At 41.2% G+C, this 22,032-nt stretch overlaps 1 protein-coding gene across 2 annotated transcripts in view; it reads right to left on the reverse strand.

The window, feature by feature from the left end:
• Positions 1-11,001: 11,001 nt before the first annotated feature.
• The window catches only part of LOC144935788 (trypsin-like), a 294,562-nt gene continuing 283,531 nt past the window's right edge, over positions 11,002-22,032 (reverse strand). Inside the window, exons 1-5 of one of the 2 annotated variants that reach the window (XM_078862539.1) lie at positions 19,126-19,189; positions 17,293-17,458; positions 14,585-14,726; positions 13,058-13,312; positions 11,002-11,401 (exon numbers count right to left, since the gene is read on the reverse strand). In XM_078862539.1, the coding sequence (XP_078718665.1) occupies positions 11,249-11,401; positions 13,058-13,312; positions 14,585-14,726; positions 17,293-17,458; positions 19,126-19,189 (780 nt within the window). In that variant the 3' untranslated portion in view covers positions 11,002-11,248. Of the gene's footprint in view, positions 11,402-13,057; positions 13,313-14,584; positions 14,727-17,292; positions 17,459-19,125; positions 19,190-22,032 lie in introns of those variants that run through there. The other variant, XM_078862538.1, reaches the window with a different exon arrangement.

Raw genomic sequence — 22,032 nt, forward strand, 5'->3', positions numbered from 1 at the left:
GCACACGAAGCGAAGGATGTGAGTGGACCCGGGGGAGACGAGCAGTCATCAACGTTATCATCAGAACCTCATTCATCCGCTGCTCGATGAGGGCCACTTGCGTGCCGGAGCGAGGTGGTTCGTTGCATCACAAGGGATGGCTGTGGCTTGGGGAGATTAAGTTATTTACAAAGTTCTAAATAAATATTAATGGCAAGTAGAGACGTTAAACAGAATTCATTGTCTTTTTGCACGTACCCAATCTCAAGCAATGCATACATGACCTTAACTCTACTTTAAAAAATGTATTAGCATGAGGGAAATGCAGGTAGTCCAGGAGAATGTTGAAAATACAGGCTCCACGCTTTAACATTTGTCAAGGCACTACATTTAGTCACTGACGTTTGCAGTGGTCAGGAGCTGAGTGTAATTACCAAACGGAAGGCAGAGAGGCAAATACCTGAAACTCAGCTCTGACCTCCCTTGGAGAAGTGTTTGGTTAATGCGATAGGTAAACACATTCAAATTTCCCCCCTTATATAAACCAACGGCTTAATGTTGGAAAATATGACGGTAACAGCAGCATTCATTTCTTAATCTAGATAGACAATTTAAAGACGACTGTTCGTTGTGTAAACTTGTGGCTGTTATTGTATGCTATACATTGTGTTTTTTTTCAAATGCATCATGTTATGAAACAAATAATCTATTTTTAAATCACACGGGACACTGTGCCCATGTGTCATAGGGTGGCTACAGAAGATATTTTTTAGAAGACTTCTCATAAAAAAAACATTCAAGTGGCCCTTTCATCCTTTACACAGTCGTGCTAATCGGTGACTGAACTGAGACCATCATCAACTCGCCGTATTTGGAAACCCGGGTTTAAGCGCAGGTGGCCGAAACCAAGATTGGAACCGATTATCTGAGCTCGTAGACACCCACCCAGATGAACACGTGAATTAGAGGTCAAACACAAGTTATGAAAAAAAGCGTGTTTAACTCATCAAGGAAAGTGGGTTTTATCAGTAATCATTGTTTGTTAGAGACGATAGCAGATGGGTGAGGCTGGTGACAGAATGAGAGGCAGACGAGGAAACACACCCAAGAAGATGCCCGCCGCAGAGATGTTGCACTGAGATCAGGAACATGCAAATGAACAAGAAGCATTGTCGCATCACAAGAGCATGGTGAATGGCAACGTTGTGGGGAGGGCTTCATCCCAATGTGGACAGAACCGTAGCTGGTTTTGATGACGATGACAAAACAGTCAAATATGCACATCAATTCAATGCATCACAGTCAGGAGAACACAAAGGTGACACAGTTTGTACAATCTGAAACAAATTCGTTTAACACGTAGGCTTTCGCGACCAATATCATTCATAAGAGGTTTTTTTGGGTTAGCTCGCATAAATATATAAATGTGTCGTTAAACCCACCGCCACCCAACACAGCCAACTAGTAAGGGTTGTCACGTAAACAACTGTGGCTTGGCTCTCCAACACACCGGTTAGTGCTGTACTAGCGACGAATTGGCCACGTTCTGTTTACGTGACAAACCTTACTAGTGGGCTGTGTCGGGTGGCGGTGGGCTTAACGATACATTTATATATTTATGCGAACTAGCCCAATAAAACCTCTATTATGGATGAAACAAGTTGACTTCCGAGGATAATTTCAGCTCTTTACAAATTGCGGTTTGCTTGAGTTAGTCTAGACACGACAAAAACATTCTTACATTGAGAGGGTTTTTTTTGTAAAATCAGCCCCCCGTGACACGTGTCAACGTTACATTGTGAATGTCAAACAACTCTTCCTTCTGACTTGTCAGCCTCTAAGTATACATGGATAAGACTAGCATTTTACTTTGGTGAATCTCTCCACCCCCACCTCACCCCTCATCTCACTGTACCTCTGGACTGACATGTAAATAACATGCGCTTTTGCCTCTTTTGTTAAGCCAGCAAAGACCAATACAAATAATTCGTACAAAACTGGATTCTACTTGTCGTGGTTTACACCTATGCACACATAAAACGCCAGTGTAGTTTAGGTTAATTCTAACCAAACAATGACCAAAAGGAGCGTGTATCGTCTACACAAGCAAGGGGCAATCATTGCACAGCAAGCCAAGGCACACATCTGGAAATGAACAACCACGCAATGGTCCAATCACAGTCACATTTTCAACCAAAAGCCACTGAAGCTATTTCCATAAAAAAGGGCAGAGGCAAAGGTGCAGCCCTGCAATTGCTGGCAAGAGTGGCCTCCACTAGAGGGTACTTCAGAGAGACCCACTACATAAGATACTTTGGCCTGCCATACTCACGATATAAGATACTTTATTCAATAAGACACCTACTGTATTTAATAATATTATGGTATTATTGTAATAATATTCTAATTTATTTATTAAAGGATATAGTCGTATTTAATCATGTTAATTCACTAATATTACTTTAATAATATAATGATAGAATATTTAACAATATAAGATATCTACCATATTAAAGATGAAAGATACTTCATCTTATATTTAATATATAAGATACTTTAGTCTCCCTAGTCTGCACTGGCCTGGCAGCGGGAGTAGCCACACATTTACTCTACAACACAGAACGAGCAACATTCATTGCGTGTTCAGCTCATTGTAGCATCGCTTTCGAGAAGCTCTCTGGGCAAACTTTTCTCTTGCAGAGTCAACGTGATTAGTGCACGCGTATTTCAGGACTAATTAGCGAATAGGGCACACACTGTGACGCCGGATTGTGGACATCACATTTGAATTGGACGTAAAACTCGATGTTCCTTTCCATATCGCCACTGGGGTTATAAAGCCCACACAAAGAACTTCGTCATCTCAAATGCGCGCGTAGGAGGCAAGACGAGCGAAACTTATTTATGCCTGCGCTCAAAGAAAAAGAAGCGGTATTAAAATTGCTGATTAACAAGCAAAGTCATCCCTGAAAAAAATGTAAACAAGGGATTTATTTTTATTTTTATAAACCTCTTATAAATATGTTTACGTGAATTATACACTGCGGGGACACATTTTCAAGGAGACTGCAAACTTTAGGTGCACAATCAACTATGCAATTAGTGTCCATTGTTTGGCACAAGTTGCAAAAGTGGAATTGGCAACTCGATCCATTCTCTGGCTCAGCAGCAGTGTGACCTCTAAACGAAACAAGTGGCAGGCGATATGTATATCAGATGATCTGAGGCTGATTTTAAAATCTATTTCCATCACAATTTGAGTGATGGATGCATTACCCATTGCAGTTTTTTTTAAGATGATGGATTCACTGGAACATTTGTAATATACCGTTCAAATCTGCGCACAGGCAATAAGCATACCGTTACATTTGTTTAGCATTTTTCCACTTCCTCACAGAAACTGTTATTTAAAGTAAAAACATTTATTTCTAAACATCCATACGGCATGCACAATTATCCAACAATTGGGCATAGGTGGTGTTCACATAAGAGCAAGTAAGACCACTTATTTGGAAAGGTTCAGGGCAACTCGCCAATGGTGTTGAGAACAAAAAAGAGATTTGACCTGCTTACAATGTTTTACTGCTTCAGATATCATCATTTCAGACACACGAAGACTCGTGTGCAGCTTCCATTGTGCCTGCGTGTGTCTTTGTGTGTTAAGAGAAGGCCACCCAAGATAAAGGGAAATCAGCAACGGCTTCTGTTAAGCTTTTAGGCTTGGTATGTGAGATTCTTATCGATGTGAACATGTTAAAACGAGTTGTGACGACCGGCGCTTCATTCATTTGTTCGAGAAATAAATCCAATGGGGGAAAACAATCGAGGAATGTGACAGCGGCTGACCTTTACACGTGAACTGTCGTGTTCACAGTGAATACACTTCAAGTGCATGTGTGTGGAAACACACACAGTGTACGGGGGAATTAATTGAACTTTTGAGTATATTAGGTACCCACTCGTGTAATGGTGAGCACACTGGACTTGAAATCCAGAGGTCACGGAGTCACTCTTGTGGCGCTGCAGCTGAAACAATGACACTGATTCCCAAATCCCTCCACTGATATCCACCAAGCAGTATGAATGTTACACTGACAGTTAGCTACATGACGGGTTGCGTATGGTGGGTAAAAGTGTGGGCACTCCGAACTCGACTGAAACATTTGCCCAATGTGGAAGAGTAGGCCAAAATATTCTCTACAGAGACTCTCTCTAGCTTCCTCTAGTGCATGCCCTTCTGCCAGTAGTGGCGTGAGCAATCACATACAGACTGCAGAGCTACAACTATTTTATGGACATTGGTATGTCACGAAAAACAATGCAAATATAAATCAAATACATTTCACTTAACCCACCAAGTACAAATTAGTCATAATCCAGCTTAATTCAGGCATAACTCACAGCTTCCATTTGGAAACAAGTAGAACAGTGTATAGGCAATGCATCGTGAATGTAGGCTGTATATCACAAGATAGAGTGTATTCTACAGTATTGTTGAGAACATTCGAAATGCAAATAAGAGAATGCACTTTAAAACAAAATGCTCAAACAAGCTCCAACACCAGCATTAAACAAACCCCAAGATGCTGTAATAATCACACAACTACGATAACGAGCTGCAGCAGGCTCGGTGATCGCATTACGCAGCTGTCAAACACCAATCAATAAACAAAAACAACTTGAAATTCAGACTGCAAACCGCTGTACCCAATAATTTATACGAACAAAACAATAGCGTGTGCTCACCGGAATAGCACGCGTTTGAGTTTTGAACATTCGTGATAGAGAACGGGAAACAAGCCGTGCACGTTTCTCACCAAACCAAGTTTCCCTGCCCGCGAATTAACCAAATTGCTCGCCGCATTTACCTTTTTCGTTCCGACGAATGCACTGCTCTCCCGAGAAGTCTTGTTCATTCGTTTTCTTCAAAGTTTGGAGTGAACTTGGCGCAGCGCATGCAACATCCAGAGCCGAAATGTCTCCCAACACCCCCCTCCTCCTCCTCCCACAGGCCCACCACTCATAGCCGAAGGTGTGTTCCTGCTTAAATATACACAGGGTAGTGACGCGGTTGCCTCTGGGTGTCATTTGCTGAATGCATTACCTTTAACAATAACACAAACCCCATGGGAGCGCTTAAAGCTCCACCACGGCTCTCTTTTCTTGTTTTACACGTGCTAAAAGGAATAGCAGCAGGTTCAATTGTTTGTGAAGTTGCTGGGGTCGCCGTCATGTGCATGACATTAATAGACGATGAAGAGGGGAGGGCGATGGGAGACGTGGGTGGAAGGGGACTAACACGAACATCGACTTATCCGCAACAGAATTGTCACGCGAAGTTCGTTCATGTATCTCTACCTGCACGCGCTGCGTTGCTAAATTCGTAAGACGGTAATTATCCATAGTAGAGGTCTATGGGTGAGATCGCGTAAATATAAATGCGTCGTTAAACCCGCCGCTGCCCACGCAGCCAATTAGTAAGGGGGTTGTCACGTAAAGAAAACATGCCAATAATGTGTTACGAGTTCAGCACACCGGTGTGTGTTGGAGCGTAAGCCCACAACATTTACAATTCGAGTGCGACGTTCCGCCGGCAATTAAAACAAGCATCATCAGGCAGACAGCCAGAGTTGTGGAGAAATCCTCCTGCTGCGATAATTATGTATGCCTCGCTTAGTCAATCCACTGCGAGATGTGTCTCCTGATGCCATTGTCAGTCTTTCGGGCTTGTGTGACCATACGTCTCGTGCCGGATTATCGGAGTAGCAAAAGTAGCTACAAATCCTATGGGAACCGCACTTTCAAGGGCCCCGCGCTAAATGCTTACAAGCTATCAATTCCGATTGAGTGATTCTGCACTTGCTCTATTACTATAGTACTATACTGCCTTCAACTTCTATGAACGACTGGGTTTTTCAGGTTATCGATTTGTCGTATTATCTGGCTGTATAGCAAATGAAAAAACACAATTACTTCACCATGTAAGTAAAAAAGAATTGTGTTTTAATATTTATGTTTTTTTTTTATTAATTTAGGACCTCTTTATAACATATGCTACAGGCCCCGCACTAGCTTAATCCGGCACTGCATACGTCACCACACCAATCGGTGCCGTTTGATGAAAACGAGGGAGTCCAATAACGATTTAGATATTACTTGCTCATGTTAGCCATGGCGAGGAATCAAACTCAGATCAGTACTGTGAGTGTGTGGTGCGTTACCACTGCGGGCCACTTCATTACATTGCATGTGTAAGGTAATGTAAAACACTAGCTTGTGTCAGTCACAGCTATATGCAAAAACAAAACACTTGAATTGAAAAAAATTAACCCGTAAAAACAAAGTTTTTCACTATAAATCCTTTATATGCGTGGCATCGGTTTTATTTTATTATTCATTTCTGTTTTTCTTGAGTAAGAGTTTCATTTTTATCACATTGGCATTTTAAATAAAATATGAATTTTTTTTTCCTAAAAAGTGGAAAATTTTGGAGAAAAAAATTTCACGAAAATAAATTGTCACGCACAACGAGTCTGTGTGCAAAATGTCAGCTCGATTGGATCACGGGAAGTGGGTTAAAAAACGACCGAAAGATTTGCACGGTCGTAAGCGCGCAAGAAAGCGAACTTAATATAAAGGATTTAAAAAATGCATTATGGATATAGGGCACTGTTGTGTTGTGGGGATATCGTAAAATAATGCCGAATCGTACAGAAACTTTGGTTGAGGCTATAACAACACATGAGCTGCCAACCATATTATGTACTTTTATATTTTTAAGCACTTATCTGAGGAATTTAATTCAGTGTATGAATTTACTCAATTCTCAAGTTCAGTCTTAATAGAATATACCTATTAAACAGTTTAATTTAGCGTATGTATGAATTATAACCATGGGAGTAACTCATTAGGTCATACGGTATGATACACATTTAATTCATAATTTTAAATATGAAAATGTAATTTAATTTTAATATTGCCGACCACCCTACCCATTGCCTCATTTTAGTACTGTAATGTGCGTCCACCGAAGCCTCACTATCCAATGTCAATTGAAATGATAATAATGACGGGTTGCTTTGGATTTTCAGTGGAAATGTTTTTTTTTAGTGCAAGTGACTTTAATAAAAGGGGAGGACATTTTTAATTCGAGCGAGCCTACCCTTTTATATACTATATGCGGTATAGACTGCAGCACTTTGTATATGTAAATCCATACATTACAACGATATTTCACTTTGATATTCAGAATTGGCATTTATTCAACATTCAACCCGATTAATAATGCCACAAATCATTTGTGACCACGACTCCACAGGTTAATAATTCATGTAAAAAGCTATCTGAAGACTCCTTCCATTGCAATAATCTAACGCACAGCACAAAGTCACGTAGAAGGGAAATAAAATAATACAAATAAAACATAATAAAATACAATTCTCACTTGTATTTTATTATGGTTTATTTGTATTATTTTATTATATCCCTTCTACGTGACTTTACCGAAAGAACCAAGAAGATGAATCCCTGCAGTCACGGAAGCTTTAAATCGAAAATTTGCACAGCACAATTATAATATTTCATTAAGCGCAATTCCAGTTGATTTTGTTTTTTAAATTTGAAGCTCAAAAAGTTGGAAACCTCTAAGCGTTGTACTTTAAAGATGTCCCTGTGTACAATGCAGTAATTCAAAGCAGGGTTGGCGTTTGATGAGAAAATTAGCGGTAAATTGTATTTTGTAAAAGGCTTGCAAGTTGTCAAAATGCCAGCTCATGAGACCCCTGGTGGCAGTGCTGTAGCAAAGTACACCCGTCGGCGTTACAAACATTCCTATAATCATTTCATATTTTTCCTGAGAACGCTCACCAGTTTGGAATTAATGGCCATCAGCTTAATGAGAAATTAACTCATCTCAAATATTGGCATACCATTCCTAGTCTGGGTGAATTGTGTAATTCTATGTAGACTGTAAATCAATTTTAAATGACCTGTTGAATTCTATTTATAAAAATTTCAGGAATGCATCATTTTGCAGAAACAAATTATGAGACAATTATTAAACCAATGCATTAAGTCCGTGACTAAAATCACCTTGAATGCAACAAATCTTAAGCAAGCAGTTTGAACCCGGATAGTCGCTTGAGGGGCGACACACTCAACTGCGCAATACAAAAAACCTCACATTCGTGCACGGCTTGCTAACGCATCACTACAAATGTCTTTGACTAAGCAATGCAGTAAGAGCGTGTTATAGGCTGTGGCGCTACGTGTTGGGCAGCAGAGGAGTGCCACAAAAGCCACTGATGTGATTGGATGCTATTTGCTCCGCTGCCTGCGTTCACCGACCAGCGTAGTGAAGTATGGCCCATGTAGCGTGGCGAGATCTTCATCCAGCAACGGGTTCACAAAAGGCTTTGCGCGTGTACATCATGTGTAAGAATATCTTGGTGAGCAAAAGACTTTTCCAATTATCTTATTTTCATGCATATGAGAAGAGGCTGGGTAAGCACCGGCAGATTGGGTGAACATGCGAGTTGGGAGGCATTGCCCATGGAAGGAAATGTATTCTCGACATCAATTTGTCAACCTAAGCAGCCGGGGAAAGTAATGTTATTACATCGGGCAGCCATTATATCATGGCTAGATCAACATTTATTGCGAACCGTTTGATTTACCTGTGTTCATCACAGATGGGTTGGTGGGGATGCCCTCATTGAAAGCACTTTGGGCCGAGCCCAGGGTGAAAGCGGAGTACAGGCTCTGCTGTGATGTATGAACACACCACAACTAGGGTCGACACCTCTAGGAGGTGCAAAATCATAGCACACGCTGTGAGCAAAAAAAAACATCTCAATGTAGGGAGAACTAGACGCAAATGCAGTCTTGTATGGTGTATCATCTGGCAGCTGACAAAAAGGGGCATTTAAAAGGTCCCAGTAGCACTTAGAATTGCCAGGACCGCTATCTCAACGATGACAATCCTGGAAAAACCAGGCCAGGTGGCAACCACCCAAAATCGCTGTCCTTACATGCACCAAGGCAAAGGACCTCACAATCTTCGCCGAGCGTACGTTTATTACAAAACAAATAATTAAGTTTAATCACCGAATCTGAAAAGTTAATTAGCTTTTTTTCGCCCTCAATTGCTGGCAACACAAACATTAGGCAGGTTAGTTTCAAAGCAATGTTTTGCTGGTTTATGGTAATATGCACGAAGGAAAAAATAAATGATAACATCTTCAGCAATTAGGTTATAATAACGGCTGTACAGATGAAAATAATTTCTGAAATGAGGAAAACAAATGAAATCTCTTGGATCACAGCAAATGAAATAAATGTATGGATGTGTAAGCAGTGTACCATGTGGTTTAGGTACAGCATGGGAAAGTTCTGCAAGTACTTAATGGCTGTAAGGTCGTATACAGCGATGTACTGTATATACGTGACCATGCATCAGATTGTGTAAACTAAGAACATTCATCTCATGAATTGCCCGCTTATCTTGTTATATGGTCAGTTTTTTATAATCAATCCTACAATTGTTTATTGTCAATTAAATTACCATTTGAATAAATCCAAGTTCCATTTTCAAAGCTGAACCGTATCTGATTAGACTTAAAATGCATCCATTTCAATGGAAGCAACATTAGATTATTTTAAAAAAAAAACACAATAACTTTAACTGGATAAGCAAACTGAATAGCTACATATTTCGAATACTGCATATGTACTACATAAAAGGGTGTCCATAAAACAAATCACTCATTCTTAATACTGAAATGCATGGTTCAAATGAGCAAGATATTATTTAGACATGTACATTTTTCTTCACCGAAAAGCAAGGGTGATCGTCATGGTCGAGGCATTTGCTGAATAAATGTTGGTCAACACATTGGACTTTCAAATCTTGAGCTCAGATTTTGCCAAATCTGAAAATGACCCACAAATTAGGAGGTAATCATCCCCACCCCTCAGACCAATGCGCGATTTTAAGCCAGGGGTCCCCTCCTCCAATTGTATGAGATAGCGATGTAAAGCGCAGAGATGCCCTGGCGTGTAAGACGTTCATATGAAAAACAGAACAAACCATTATCAATGCCGTGATGGATACGGGGGGGAGGGGGGTTTAGAAACGTGCATTTCCTGCAATGAAATCTTGAACATACCAAGTGACTTTGTGGAACATTTGAAGCAGTCCTAGGCCTCCTCTAGGTCGACTCAGCCTCAAGAGAGTACCTGGTGCAGTGTGTAAACACTGCAACTGGGGAGACGAAGGTGGCCAGGCAGGGTGCTGGCCACCCATCCCTCGACTGCAAGCGCCAGCATTCATTTAGTGCTCGCTCACAGCACTTGTCACCGAATCTGTGACGGCGACACGGGGGCATCTTTTTTGCCGTCATCTCTCTCCGTCGTCCAGCCACGTGGAAGATCTCCTGCGGGCTTCCATCGCCCTCCTCGACTACGCCGCCAGCCAGCGGCGTGGCCAAGTGTGGACACTGGAAACGCGCCGAGTGATCGGCCGTGTGCGTGTGTAGCCAGTCAAGACGCTAACATCAAAGAGTTGCACTCGGAGTGAGAAGATAATGTTGGCCTGTGTTGTGCCCGTAATAAAGATGTACCCTCTACACGACGTTTCGCGGAAATCGCTCATTACATTTGTAGTTTTACCTAGCTTAAACTACTGTATGGTCTAATTTTTTACATTAAATAAACTATACAAAGTGTATATCAAGTTAACTTGGAAAAAAAATGTATGGTGTGAAATACGTGGGCACGAGGAAAACTCCCATCTCATTGTTGCCGAACCAGCAGAAGAGAAACACGAGTGTTTTTTATAGCGTTAAACATCTGTGGTCAAGTTTAAATCAGTTACCTTAAAGTGAAAAAGTGCTTTACAACCATATTTTAAGGTAAATTTATTTTCACATTGCCAAACAAGGAGATTGCAAACGTCAATACAAACAGAACCATTAAAAAATCCAACATTTGAAAACGCAAGTTCTGAAAAATTGATTTGGACTTGACAGGTAAAATGTACGAGTTTAGCTCAGTTAAAGTAATATATATATACACTTAGTTGAACCTCACATGTAAGCATGGTAGAGCTACATGAAGTACAATTTAGCGTTTAATGCCATGCAATATAATGGGAGAAGCCTTGAAGCAATCAATAGAAGGGTGAAGGAGGACTCAGAATTACAGCACGTGGCACACCCCACAAAAACAGGTCTAGGTGGAAGGTCAATGTGCATGTCGCTTTACGAAAATGTTACTTATTATTTGCAATTGTATTTTCTATCCACGTTATATAGTTTGACACTTTAGTGTAGACACCGGGGTAATTGGGATACGCACAACCATAGCCCCAGGAAACTATTCCATTCAATGTGCCATTGCAGATCAAAGGCCCGCCAGAATCTCCCTGAAAAAAAACAATGCGAAACGTGAACGTACAAATATACAATTCAGTTGAAACGTACAGGATGCTCCGACACGTGTCCAACGCAATACAACATCACACATCAAACTTGCTGGGGACTGCAGTATAGGCAGATGTGAAAATGTTTCATGTGAACATCTAGGAGAAAACAGATTACCAGATAAAACAAAGCACAAACTGCCCTTGAAACATTAGATCTAGAAATTGAATGTACATGCACATTAATAATCCATTGCTCCGCATGAGAAGATCAGACACTTGAACGTCTAATCAAATCGACAGGCTTCACCGTAGACAGATACTGCACTGGGTGGGGTTAGTTCATTGGTTCAGGACAGATTTGCAAGTCAGATGTGACACTTTATACAATCATACAAAGGGTGGTGGTGGGAGGGCGCTCGGGTTCAGTGGTTTAGCTCGCTGCGGCACCTTGACCGGGATGACCTGGCCACGGCTAACATCAGTGGCAAGTGATATCTGAAGCGGGTTTGGAGCCTCTATTGCCACAAACTCTCAGTATCCAGTATGGTGAAAGATTGTCAAACTAGGATGAGCATGACAAGGAGGCTTTCATTCAAAAAAGTACAGAAGATTGATAAACGGCTGTAAAATCAGGTTATTTTTCCGAGTATTACTTCAATGCGATAGAAACAATTTTCTTTATCGAGGAACGCCTCCGAGAGCCTCGAGACTTTCAGGAGTGTTCTGAATTGGGTTATTTTATCCATTCCATTCTTCATTGTTTCGCATGTGGGAGAAACCTGGAGCACTTCAATGCTTTTTGGGTTTAGTTTGCCGTCCGCACCTCCGATAAGCACGGTTGGCGATATAAGGTGCAAAAGAAGTTCATACATAAATGAAACCTGCATAAGAGAGCTCTGCACAGATGGGTACATGAAACCATTTATTTTATGGTCATCTCCCGGGTACCTGGAAACCCATCTAAACGTTTACTACAAAGCAATGGCTTGGACTTGAGAATAAATACATACTTTATTTTAAGTACTCTTTGGTTCTTTCAGTAAAGTCACGTAGGTATAAAATAAAATAAATAACGACGTTTCGGGCACAACACAAACGTCCGTCATCAGGTGGGAAAGCATGGTCTGCTGCTGAGGCAGACTGTTTTAATAGGTTTGAAATGGGTGTAGCCCAAGGGTCATAAAGAAGTGGCCGGGGCTGGTGATGTTAATGTGAGAGATTAGCATGTAACTGTAAAATAGGAGGAGAGTGGCCTCTTGGACGAGGGCACGGAAGTGGCTATATGGCGTCAAATCAAGATTTATATTATGTATTTGTTTTCCTACACTTTATACTCCTATCGTTTTTGTATTGTGTTGTTGTAACTTTGACCCGTCCCTACTGGACATCTGTGAAAAGGAGCTTCATGGCTCAAATTTCTCCAGGATAAATATTCGGACCAGTCACAGCCAACAAAGTTCAAAGGGCACATTTGTGCCAATATGCATGCACGTACAAAGTGTAACATTTCGCGTTGAATTAATGTAACATTTATAACCTCTGGAGAGTCCACTCTTGATGACATGCCTGGCAAGCTAGGCGAGACCAATTAGCTGTATTAAAACTGAAGGGGACGTGGAACAGAAGATGCAACAAATGAGAACGCAAAGAGCTTACCTGGCAGGCATCTCTCCCTCCTGCCGCATAGATGGCACAGAACATGTTGTCCGTGAGGGTGCCGCTGTAAGCATCGTTGCAGTAGCTGCGCGACGTCGTGTCCAGGTAGACCGCTCTCAGCGCATCGGGCATCACGCCATTGCCCACCGTGCCCCAGCCCGATGCTAGGCACGAGGTCTGGTCCTCCAAGCGAGCGCCTGCTCGGGGCAGCCGCATAGGCTGTACGGCGGCATTCAGCACGGCCGCTCTCGGCAGCTGCAGACACGAGCGGTGGAAAACGGGGAAAATAAATCGATCGTGGGGGGTGGGGGGGGAGCAACAAAAGCATTGGCGGTTGGCAGTGTCGCTATGATATTATTAAATGTACGATGATAGTTTGCACAATGGCCAATTATCACGACATGAGCACCCTTGCAACAGTGGCGTTATATATTGCATTTTCAGTTTAATCTTCTTTGCCATGCTTCCAGTAAAAAGATGATTAAAAAGTTCAACTGCAGTTCACTCAAAAGCCTCCTGCGAGTCTTCTGATCATTGCAAATTTGCAGTCTACTCGCAAGTTTTTTTCCCCGATGGCACACCACGGGAAGGGCAGCAAGAGTTAAGGATTTAATTCACATAAAAAATAAAAAAGGGTAATTGATCAATAAAATGGTACGACACAAAGAATGGGAAAAAGAACAGAAAAACCAGGAACAAAAGGTCAGAAGAGACGATTGGTAAGAAGAGGCAACACAAAAAGGCCTCGATGCTGCACGCAGCAGCTTGTGTTTTCACAAGGGGTGGGGAAAAGGCATTCCGAGTGGGGTGGTCATGCAAGTCACGTGGTTTACAGGAGGCTTAAGCCGATTAAGATACAGATAATGTTTATCATGCACAAGTCAGAGTTCCAAACATTGAGATCACAACCACAGAGCTAGTACTTACTGCAGAAACCACTTTTTTAATACAACATTAAATTTGATCATAGCTATTGCTTTAGAAATATTACTATTTTGTTATTTTCCAAACATTTGGGTCAATAATTTAAATGCAAAAAAATATATTAACAATAATCATCGTAATTATATTTTATAAAAACGGTCGATACGAATACCGTGGCGCTCGCAGTGCGATTGCCACAACACGGTAACCTTTAAAAGAGAGCAGTGCGACGCGTTGCGGGTTAATTTGCATCGCCAATTCAAATGCTTGAACACCGAGCATGCATGAGGCAGATGCGTTCAGTTAGTGTCGTTCCAGAACTTACAGTACACCATTTAAGATTCAGGTTTAGCCGAGTAACGTGACAATTGAACCACTGCTCGTGTGACTCGCATCAGTCCATTAGCAGTTTGGAGAGTGGGAGCTTTTGTATGCCAAAACAGTGAAATCATTCCCATCGCTATGTAAATGTTTTTTTTTACCCAATTATAAAGATTTCTGTACCAGACAAATGAAAGAGGGGGCGATTAAAGGGATAGATGAAAGGTGGGGGGGGGGGGACCGAGGGAAAATTAACGTCGGTAATTGAATCAGCAGATTTGCCTTCAGAAGCATGATGTCGTTGTCGACAGTGGTAGGATCATAGCCAGCATGCCGGATGGCCCTCTCCACCATGAACGTCTGCTCCTTGCCCTCCACATTACCGAGGGAGTGTTCCCCCAAGACGACTATGATGTTCACGTTCCTGTGGATGGCAGATACTTGCAAGCATGCACGCGACATCATTCCATCGGACCTCTGGAGAAGATTCCAGGCATGATGGCGAAATTGTGGAGACTGACTTTTTGAAGCTATTAACATAGATTTGTTATCACTCTTTGGTTCTTTCGGTAAAGTCACGAAGGTAGAAATAAAATAATATTTTTTTTTTACCTATGTGACTTTACCGAAAGAACCAAAGAGTATGGATTCCTGCAGTCACGAAAGCTTCAAATCAAGATTTGTTATGTTAGCGTATTTAGTTATTTTTACATTGAAAACGATTTAAGTGTTAAAGAAATTGAAGCACTCTGTATATATGAACTTGAAGGCCTGGAATTGCGTACTCAAGCCCCTGTGGGTGGATGGAACCTCTACTAGGGAGCTCCAGAGCCAACCTGGAGGCTGATGTGATCGACTTTCTCACGTTGGCGAGGTGATCTCAGTGCACCTATTAATGCTGCTGCTCGACAGAGCAGTGCTGTTTCAGCTGCCCTGCCAGCAGATTAAACTGGCGACCTCCGGTTTGCGAGACCAATGTGCTAACCATCACCCCATGGCAGCATTCTGACACGCAAGTAGAGGCTACTATAAAACAAAATTGACACATTGTAATCGAATGTCAATGCATTAAACGAGGAAATCTTGTCTAACATGTCAGAAGCACCAATGTATAGGCCTTTAAAACAATACTGTACATACCAGTTTTTTTATACAAATGCCGTATGTGCATTTAAATTAAAACTATTTGTCCGCAGTGAAATGCTGCGACGTAATGTGGTAATTAAGCATTAGCACAGCAATGTTATCACTCCAATCCCCGCGCGAATGGGAGACATACGGTGACGAAGCTCGTGCAGACATCGTACCCGAGCTACAACTGCATTGTTCGTCAACAGAGCATCAAAGACGCTAGAATCGCTTAAGGGGAAACACATCATTGAACCGTGCAATAGTTTGACCAAAAAAACCATACCACTGGCACAGTTTTGCGTTGTGCGCTCGTCGTTTTTCAGTAAAGGCGTTTTAAACATACGAGAGCTCGATGCAGCCCGTGTGTTCAATTAATTCTGGGATGCGAGTCACATCTGCAGTCAATCGCGTCCCTTTAGACTACAACAGCAATTAATTTGCCATCCATACAATTCATAGTTCGAGTCTACAGCACATTCCTTATGCATTAAAAAACATGTCTTTATACAGCGTGTACAATATACAAGAGATAATCCCAATTATAGTAGTCACGGGTGCAAGTGTCCAGCCTTCGGCTATAATCGCCAGGTGTAAAGATGTCAACGGGAATGAATACAAGTTGGTAAAACGACTCTTCCAGTACTCTCTCTGCCTGTTCAGTAATGTCATGCCAACGGTGCATCATGTCAGCAAAGCACTTTGCGTAATATTACAAAGAAGTCCATAGAAGATGATCACATATTTGCTTCATGGCATATCCCTTCGAGTAACCTCTTATCCACATGCCAATAGGAGATGTTTGTTGTATGGCAATCAAACCAAAGACGTTTAATTCTCAGGGGTGGAGTTTGATCAATTAAAGTAAGAAAAAACTAAAATGTAACTGTGCAGCCATCGGTGACTAGGCTCAGAATTAACTCGCCACTTGAGAACTCGGCTTAAACACCACGGGGAGCTTCTGTCTGGATTCTCAACCAAAGATGTCAGCAGGGATGCTGGCTCAGCCACGACTTTGCCACTCGAATTCGTGTTGTGGGAACGCGACTCGTTACAGAGACGGAGATCCCCCCGGAAAGCTTTCACGCACGAATGCTTTGAGAGAGAGCACCGACGAAGGCCCAGACGGCGCACTCGAGGGTGTTGTGACCAACAAGACTGTGGCCCAGGCGCCTTCGTCTCTGCAGCGCGGATTCTATTACCCCCCCCACCCCCATACTGCACGAGGTGCTCATTTTAGATTTAAGGCCAAAACGACCTGAAGGGGTTAGGTTAAGGGGGAGAATAGCATTGGCTGGTTGCCAACCGCTAAAAACAAAGATAGCCTTAATAGACGTTTCGGACAAGTGCTGTTTGCAAGCACCTATGAAGGCCACCACAGTACACAAGGGTGTGGGGGAGGGCAGCTCCACCTTTGTATGTGCATGTGTGTGTGTATGTATGGGGAGCGTGTGTGTGTGTAAGGGGGGCGGTAGTGTAGCGGTTAGCGCGCTGCGCTATGAACCTGGCGACCCGGGTTCGATTCCCGCTCACGGCTAACACCAGTGACGATTATCTGAACCGGTCCTGGGCCTCCCCTAGGGCGACTCGACCTCCTTAAATGAGTACCTGGTGTGATGTGTAAACATCACCGCTAGGGAGACAAAGGCAGTCAGGCGTTGTGCTGGCCACCCACCCCCTCGTGTATCGTTCCGGTACTTGCCCCAACAGTCTGTTAAGGCTATACGGGGAATCTTTATCTTTGTATGTTGAACTTCTTCCGCACCGCACGTGGACTTGGGAGGCACGTGCACTATATTTGTTAGAAAATTGGTACCATCCTGCAGTGGAGAGAAAGGGAGACATAAATTTCAATTCCTTACGTAATCTCACAGTGGGCCGCCGTGAGGACCCACTTGGCATTGATGAGGGTGCCACCACAGTAGTGAACACCATTCTGCTGCAAGGAGGCTTGGTATGGCAGGGAATTGCGTACCACCTCGAAGCCTCCCACTATTCTGCTCCCTACCACCCCGGTCTCCTCCTCGCCTGTGACACGGCGAACGGGTGAAAAGCCACAAACCAATTACTTCAAAATCACGATGCCCATCATTCATAATTGCATTGCATTTGCATACTAATGTTAAAAGAGGTATTGGTAATTATGGCAGTATACTTCACCAAATTACAAAGTAACATGCAAGGGATTTTCTCGGTAATTACTTTGTGTTTATTAGGCCTCTAGTAATGACACAGTATTACTATATTTAAATAGCAGTGGGGAAAATGACAGCAAGGTAATCGAGTATTTTTTAGTGCATAATTAATCCCACGCACAATATTTCAGAATAAGAGTATAATATATAATATAATATAAATGCAGAAAACAACATTTACAAGTCACAATCTCAGTGTTTTCAAATCGGGTTCATGTTAGAAGCTTTACTTTATGCATGCATAAATATTTTTTACGATTCAATCGTCACACATAGACGTTCAAACCATCATCATTATTTTGCACGAGGTTCGTGTTAAAACACCAATCCAGTACTCTACATATTTGCACATGCTTAAGACATGCACAGAGCTAGTAGTATTCACACTTCTGTTAAATATAACAATTATATTATCTGAAGATTAACATATTTGATTGAACATTAGTGGATAAACCAGTCCTGCGTTATAAAATGGCATGGGGTTTTTTTTTTTGGGGGGGGGGGGGCGAAGAAAATATCCCAAAGCTCAAAATTAAAAGTATCCTCAGCACTGCCGACTTCATGTTGTTAGCCGGGTCTCCGTGTCGTGTAAAAACACGGCACGTGCCAAATTAGTACAGCACTGCAAATGCATTGGATAGTTCGTTCCAGAATTGGCTTACAATTTTCTGTAGCGGTTTTAAATGTCCACTTACTACAACTTAAAAAATTGAATAGTATCAATTACACTAAACTTTTAAAAAATGCTAAATTTGGCTTTGTAAATAAGGAAGATTAAAAAAAGGCTGGGCCACTCCACCCCTAAATGGAGTGCATGCTGTATGTGACAATATGCAGCTATTGGGGAGAACTGCACGCACCACAATGAAACCAAACACCAATTTGCACTTTTGCAGCATCAATCAGGGCAGAACTTTTTATCCTTGAAGTTAAACAACATTTTATTGATGTAAAGCATTTTTTTTTTTATCTAGCTCAGTTGAAAATACAAATCAGTACAACTGAAATTACATTTACATACAGACGTAATTGTAAATTTGCATGAACAGTAGTTGCACTAAAGCCCATAGGAACATTATTACGGTTTGCAAAATTAGAAGTGAAAGAGTTTTGCTTTGTAAACCACAACGCACTTGTTGTGTGAAAAGTCAAGTGCCAAAATATATTCAAATTAAAGTTTAAATCTGCACAAGATACCAGTCACTAATGTTTTTCAATAGCGTATTCATCTACTATTTCCTGTCCTTAAAACCTTCACCATCCTTCTGATTCCTCACATCACCCCTCCTTTCCCCCCCATCACCCTACACACCCTACCCCTTGCCACCCCTTCTGCCCAACACTCAAATCGCATCCCTTCCCCCCCATCAGCCATTACTAATGTACCATTTTAACTCTTGTAAAGCGCCTTGACAAAAAGCGCTATAGAAAATTCTAGATGAGATAAGATGACCGGCAATTCCAATCTCAACACAATAGCAGTTTAAAATAAACAATTACCTTCAGCGTGACCCAAGGCAAAACTGCACAGGAAGACGACAACAGCAGCAACCAAAGCGTCCATTTTGTTTTTTTTGTCATCCATCCCATCTTGAGTGACCGGCTTTTGTAGAATTACCATACCTCGTTAAATCTAATTGTGAGTTCGTTGTTACCATGGTAGCTAAACAGTCTGAGTTCATAAATGTGTACTAATCGTGATAATTTAATTCAGGTGGAGACAACTCTGCAATTGTGATTGCAATCTCATGATTATCTTTAAAATCAGTCATTTGTGCAATTTGTGATTTGTATAATGAAAAATACAAATAATTACAGTATTCTAAAAAGAATAAATGTTTTTTTAGAAATACACAAATAACCTATCTTTAGAAATTATCCACAGTCAAAGTGCTAATACCAACACCTGCAATGTTTTATGAATGTTGACAGCTGATAAAGCCGTAATGAATAATTGGCAGGAAGCCGGTGAAAAGGGACATTCATGCAACGACTTTGCCATTTGGAAAGGGGGAAACGCTTGTCTATAAAACAATAATAATGTGGTTATTTTATTTACATAAACAGCATGTAATGATTTAAGCCTTGACATATAAAGTATCTTAAACAAGTTGAAATTAAGTGATTGAAACCGAGATTTGCTTAATTAGAAATGTACCTATTTTTTTAAATATATGTATTAAGTTAATATTATGGAATACAACATATTGTAGCTGCAGTATGTGGACTAAATAGCAAATATATGCAACTGCATATGCATAGACAATGCAGAGTCATTACAGAACAATATGCAATGATGGATTTTCAGATAAACACTTAGGTCATAGTTTACTACACACAGTTTAGTATATCCACTAGGAAATCCATGTAAATGAAATAATGGATAAATATGCATATTTACCTCTGCTTTGATGTTATGAAATTTAAGTTCTAGTCGAGTATAATGATGATAATTGGAATTTGCAGAAAGTAAAAATATTTAGACATTATCCAATATATGAAAACCATCTGCGTGCACGTTGCTTACCATCTCGGCATGCATGCTGTCTGCTATTAATACACTCAGTGTGTTTGAAGACCGTGAATTTGGAGAGTTTTTTTCATGTGTTGTTATTAAAGCTTGTGTTTGATAATCTATGATTGTTTAAAATACTTATAGATTTCTTTAATTCGCACTTACGAAAAATGGAAAAACGAATAAGTATGGTACTTTGAAAAATGTTTATTTTTGTTTGTTTAAATATTTTTAAAAAATACATGCAATTAATGTCTTCAAATATTTTCAAACTGTTTAAAATTAATACCCAGCTAACATATACTTCACGTTTTCTGGTGAAAATGTAAACACGTATTTATATCGAATGAAATTTACCTAACCGAGCCTTGGAAAACCCCTTTGAGAATTACAAATTGTCCAGTCTAAAAGGGCAACATATGTCCACAGAGCACCGGGTGTAATATTGTCCGTGTGCATTAGAGGCTGCAAACCTCAACAAATGGATTTTTCTAAAGGAAGACCTTTTGTATTAGTTAACACCTTTAATGTCAGCAAACTGAAAGCAGCCCATTTATTGCCAGATGTCATTGGAATGCGTGTGTGGCATTTGTAAATAATTCCTCTCTTTCGCTGCGGACATTTAAATGAACGGAGAAACAAGAGCACACGTGCTTTGGCCGTGCTTACGCGACGCAGCAGGAAAAGGTTTGCATCTTGTTGGGGTGGTGGAAAGTGCTTGGAGATTAATGGCCTCATCGCAAGTCTGTCGGCCACAATCTATCACCAGTGACCTTGCACGTGCCTACTGCAGACAGCCTGGCAGAGAACAGAATGTACCTACTGATAGAGATGTGGGGAGGGAAAAAACCTAACATCTGCCTCGTTCTGTAATTGTATATTTGTGGTATTAACTTAGACAATGTTAGTTACGTGTTGTCGTATGCTTATGTCTGTTTTATGCACAGCAAATGAAACGATGCTTTACTTGACACACACTCGCACATGCAGTGTACGTGTATACAGCATTAAACTTACTGTGCAGTCTTGTATTGTACAGAAAATCTAAATGTGTCATCTGAACATGTAATAGCATATGATATTATAACGTAGTGTAGATATGATTGTGTTTTTTTTAAATAAAGTTTGAATATAATTATATATTTGATTAACCTTCAACAATGTAGTTTATAAATGAGTAGAAATTGTATCTGGAATTATGGGGGGGGGGTACGATTGTGGATTAAATACGAATATGTGTAATGGTTAATGGACGCCAATCAATTTAATTTAACAGTAAGACCTATCCCTCCACGCGAAAAAAAATCTAAATGTGTTTTTACACATCTCATTAGCCACACGATCTTCTTCTGTACGTTAAAGATCCCCTGACACCATTCGCTTGAGTAGGCCGTTGTGTGCTGCTGGAGTCTGGGTACAGATTTGAAACATTCTAAAACTACACCACAAAATACTCAATTGGGCACCACGGTGGAGAGCTGTTAACTACCTCGCATGGCATACAGGAGGTCGCGGGTTCGATCCCGATCCTGACGTCTGTGTATTTGGTGTTTGCATGTTCTCCCCGTGGTCAGGTCGCTTCTGAACAAGAGCTATGTATCTCTCATACGCGCTCCTCCTCGCTACACCTATATAAGCTCCTAGCTTGATAATGTCTCATTCTTCGCCTGAGGACGGCTGCTTGCGTTGTGGCCGAAACGTCGTGAGAATTGTTTTATTGTTTTATTTTTATTATTTTATTACTTCCCTTCTACGTGACTTTACCGAAAGAACCAAGAAGATGAATCCCTGCAGTCACGAAAGCTTTAAATCGAAATTTAACCGCCTCTACGGGGAGGGTTTCCACGTAACTTTGAGATCCTTCAACAAGCTCCGGGATAAGAAGGCTCAGC

Source organism: Lampetra fluviatilis, chromosome 14 (genome assembly GCF_964198595.1).
Source record: "Lampetra fluviatilis chromosome 14, kcLamFluv1.1, whole genome shotgun sequence".
Classification (NCBI taxonomy): Eukaryota; Metazoa; Chordata; class Hyperoartia; order Petromyzontiformes; family Petromyzontidae; genus Lampetra; species Lampetra fluviatilis.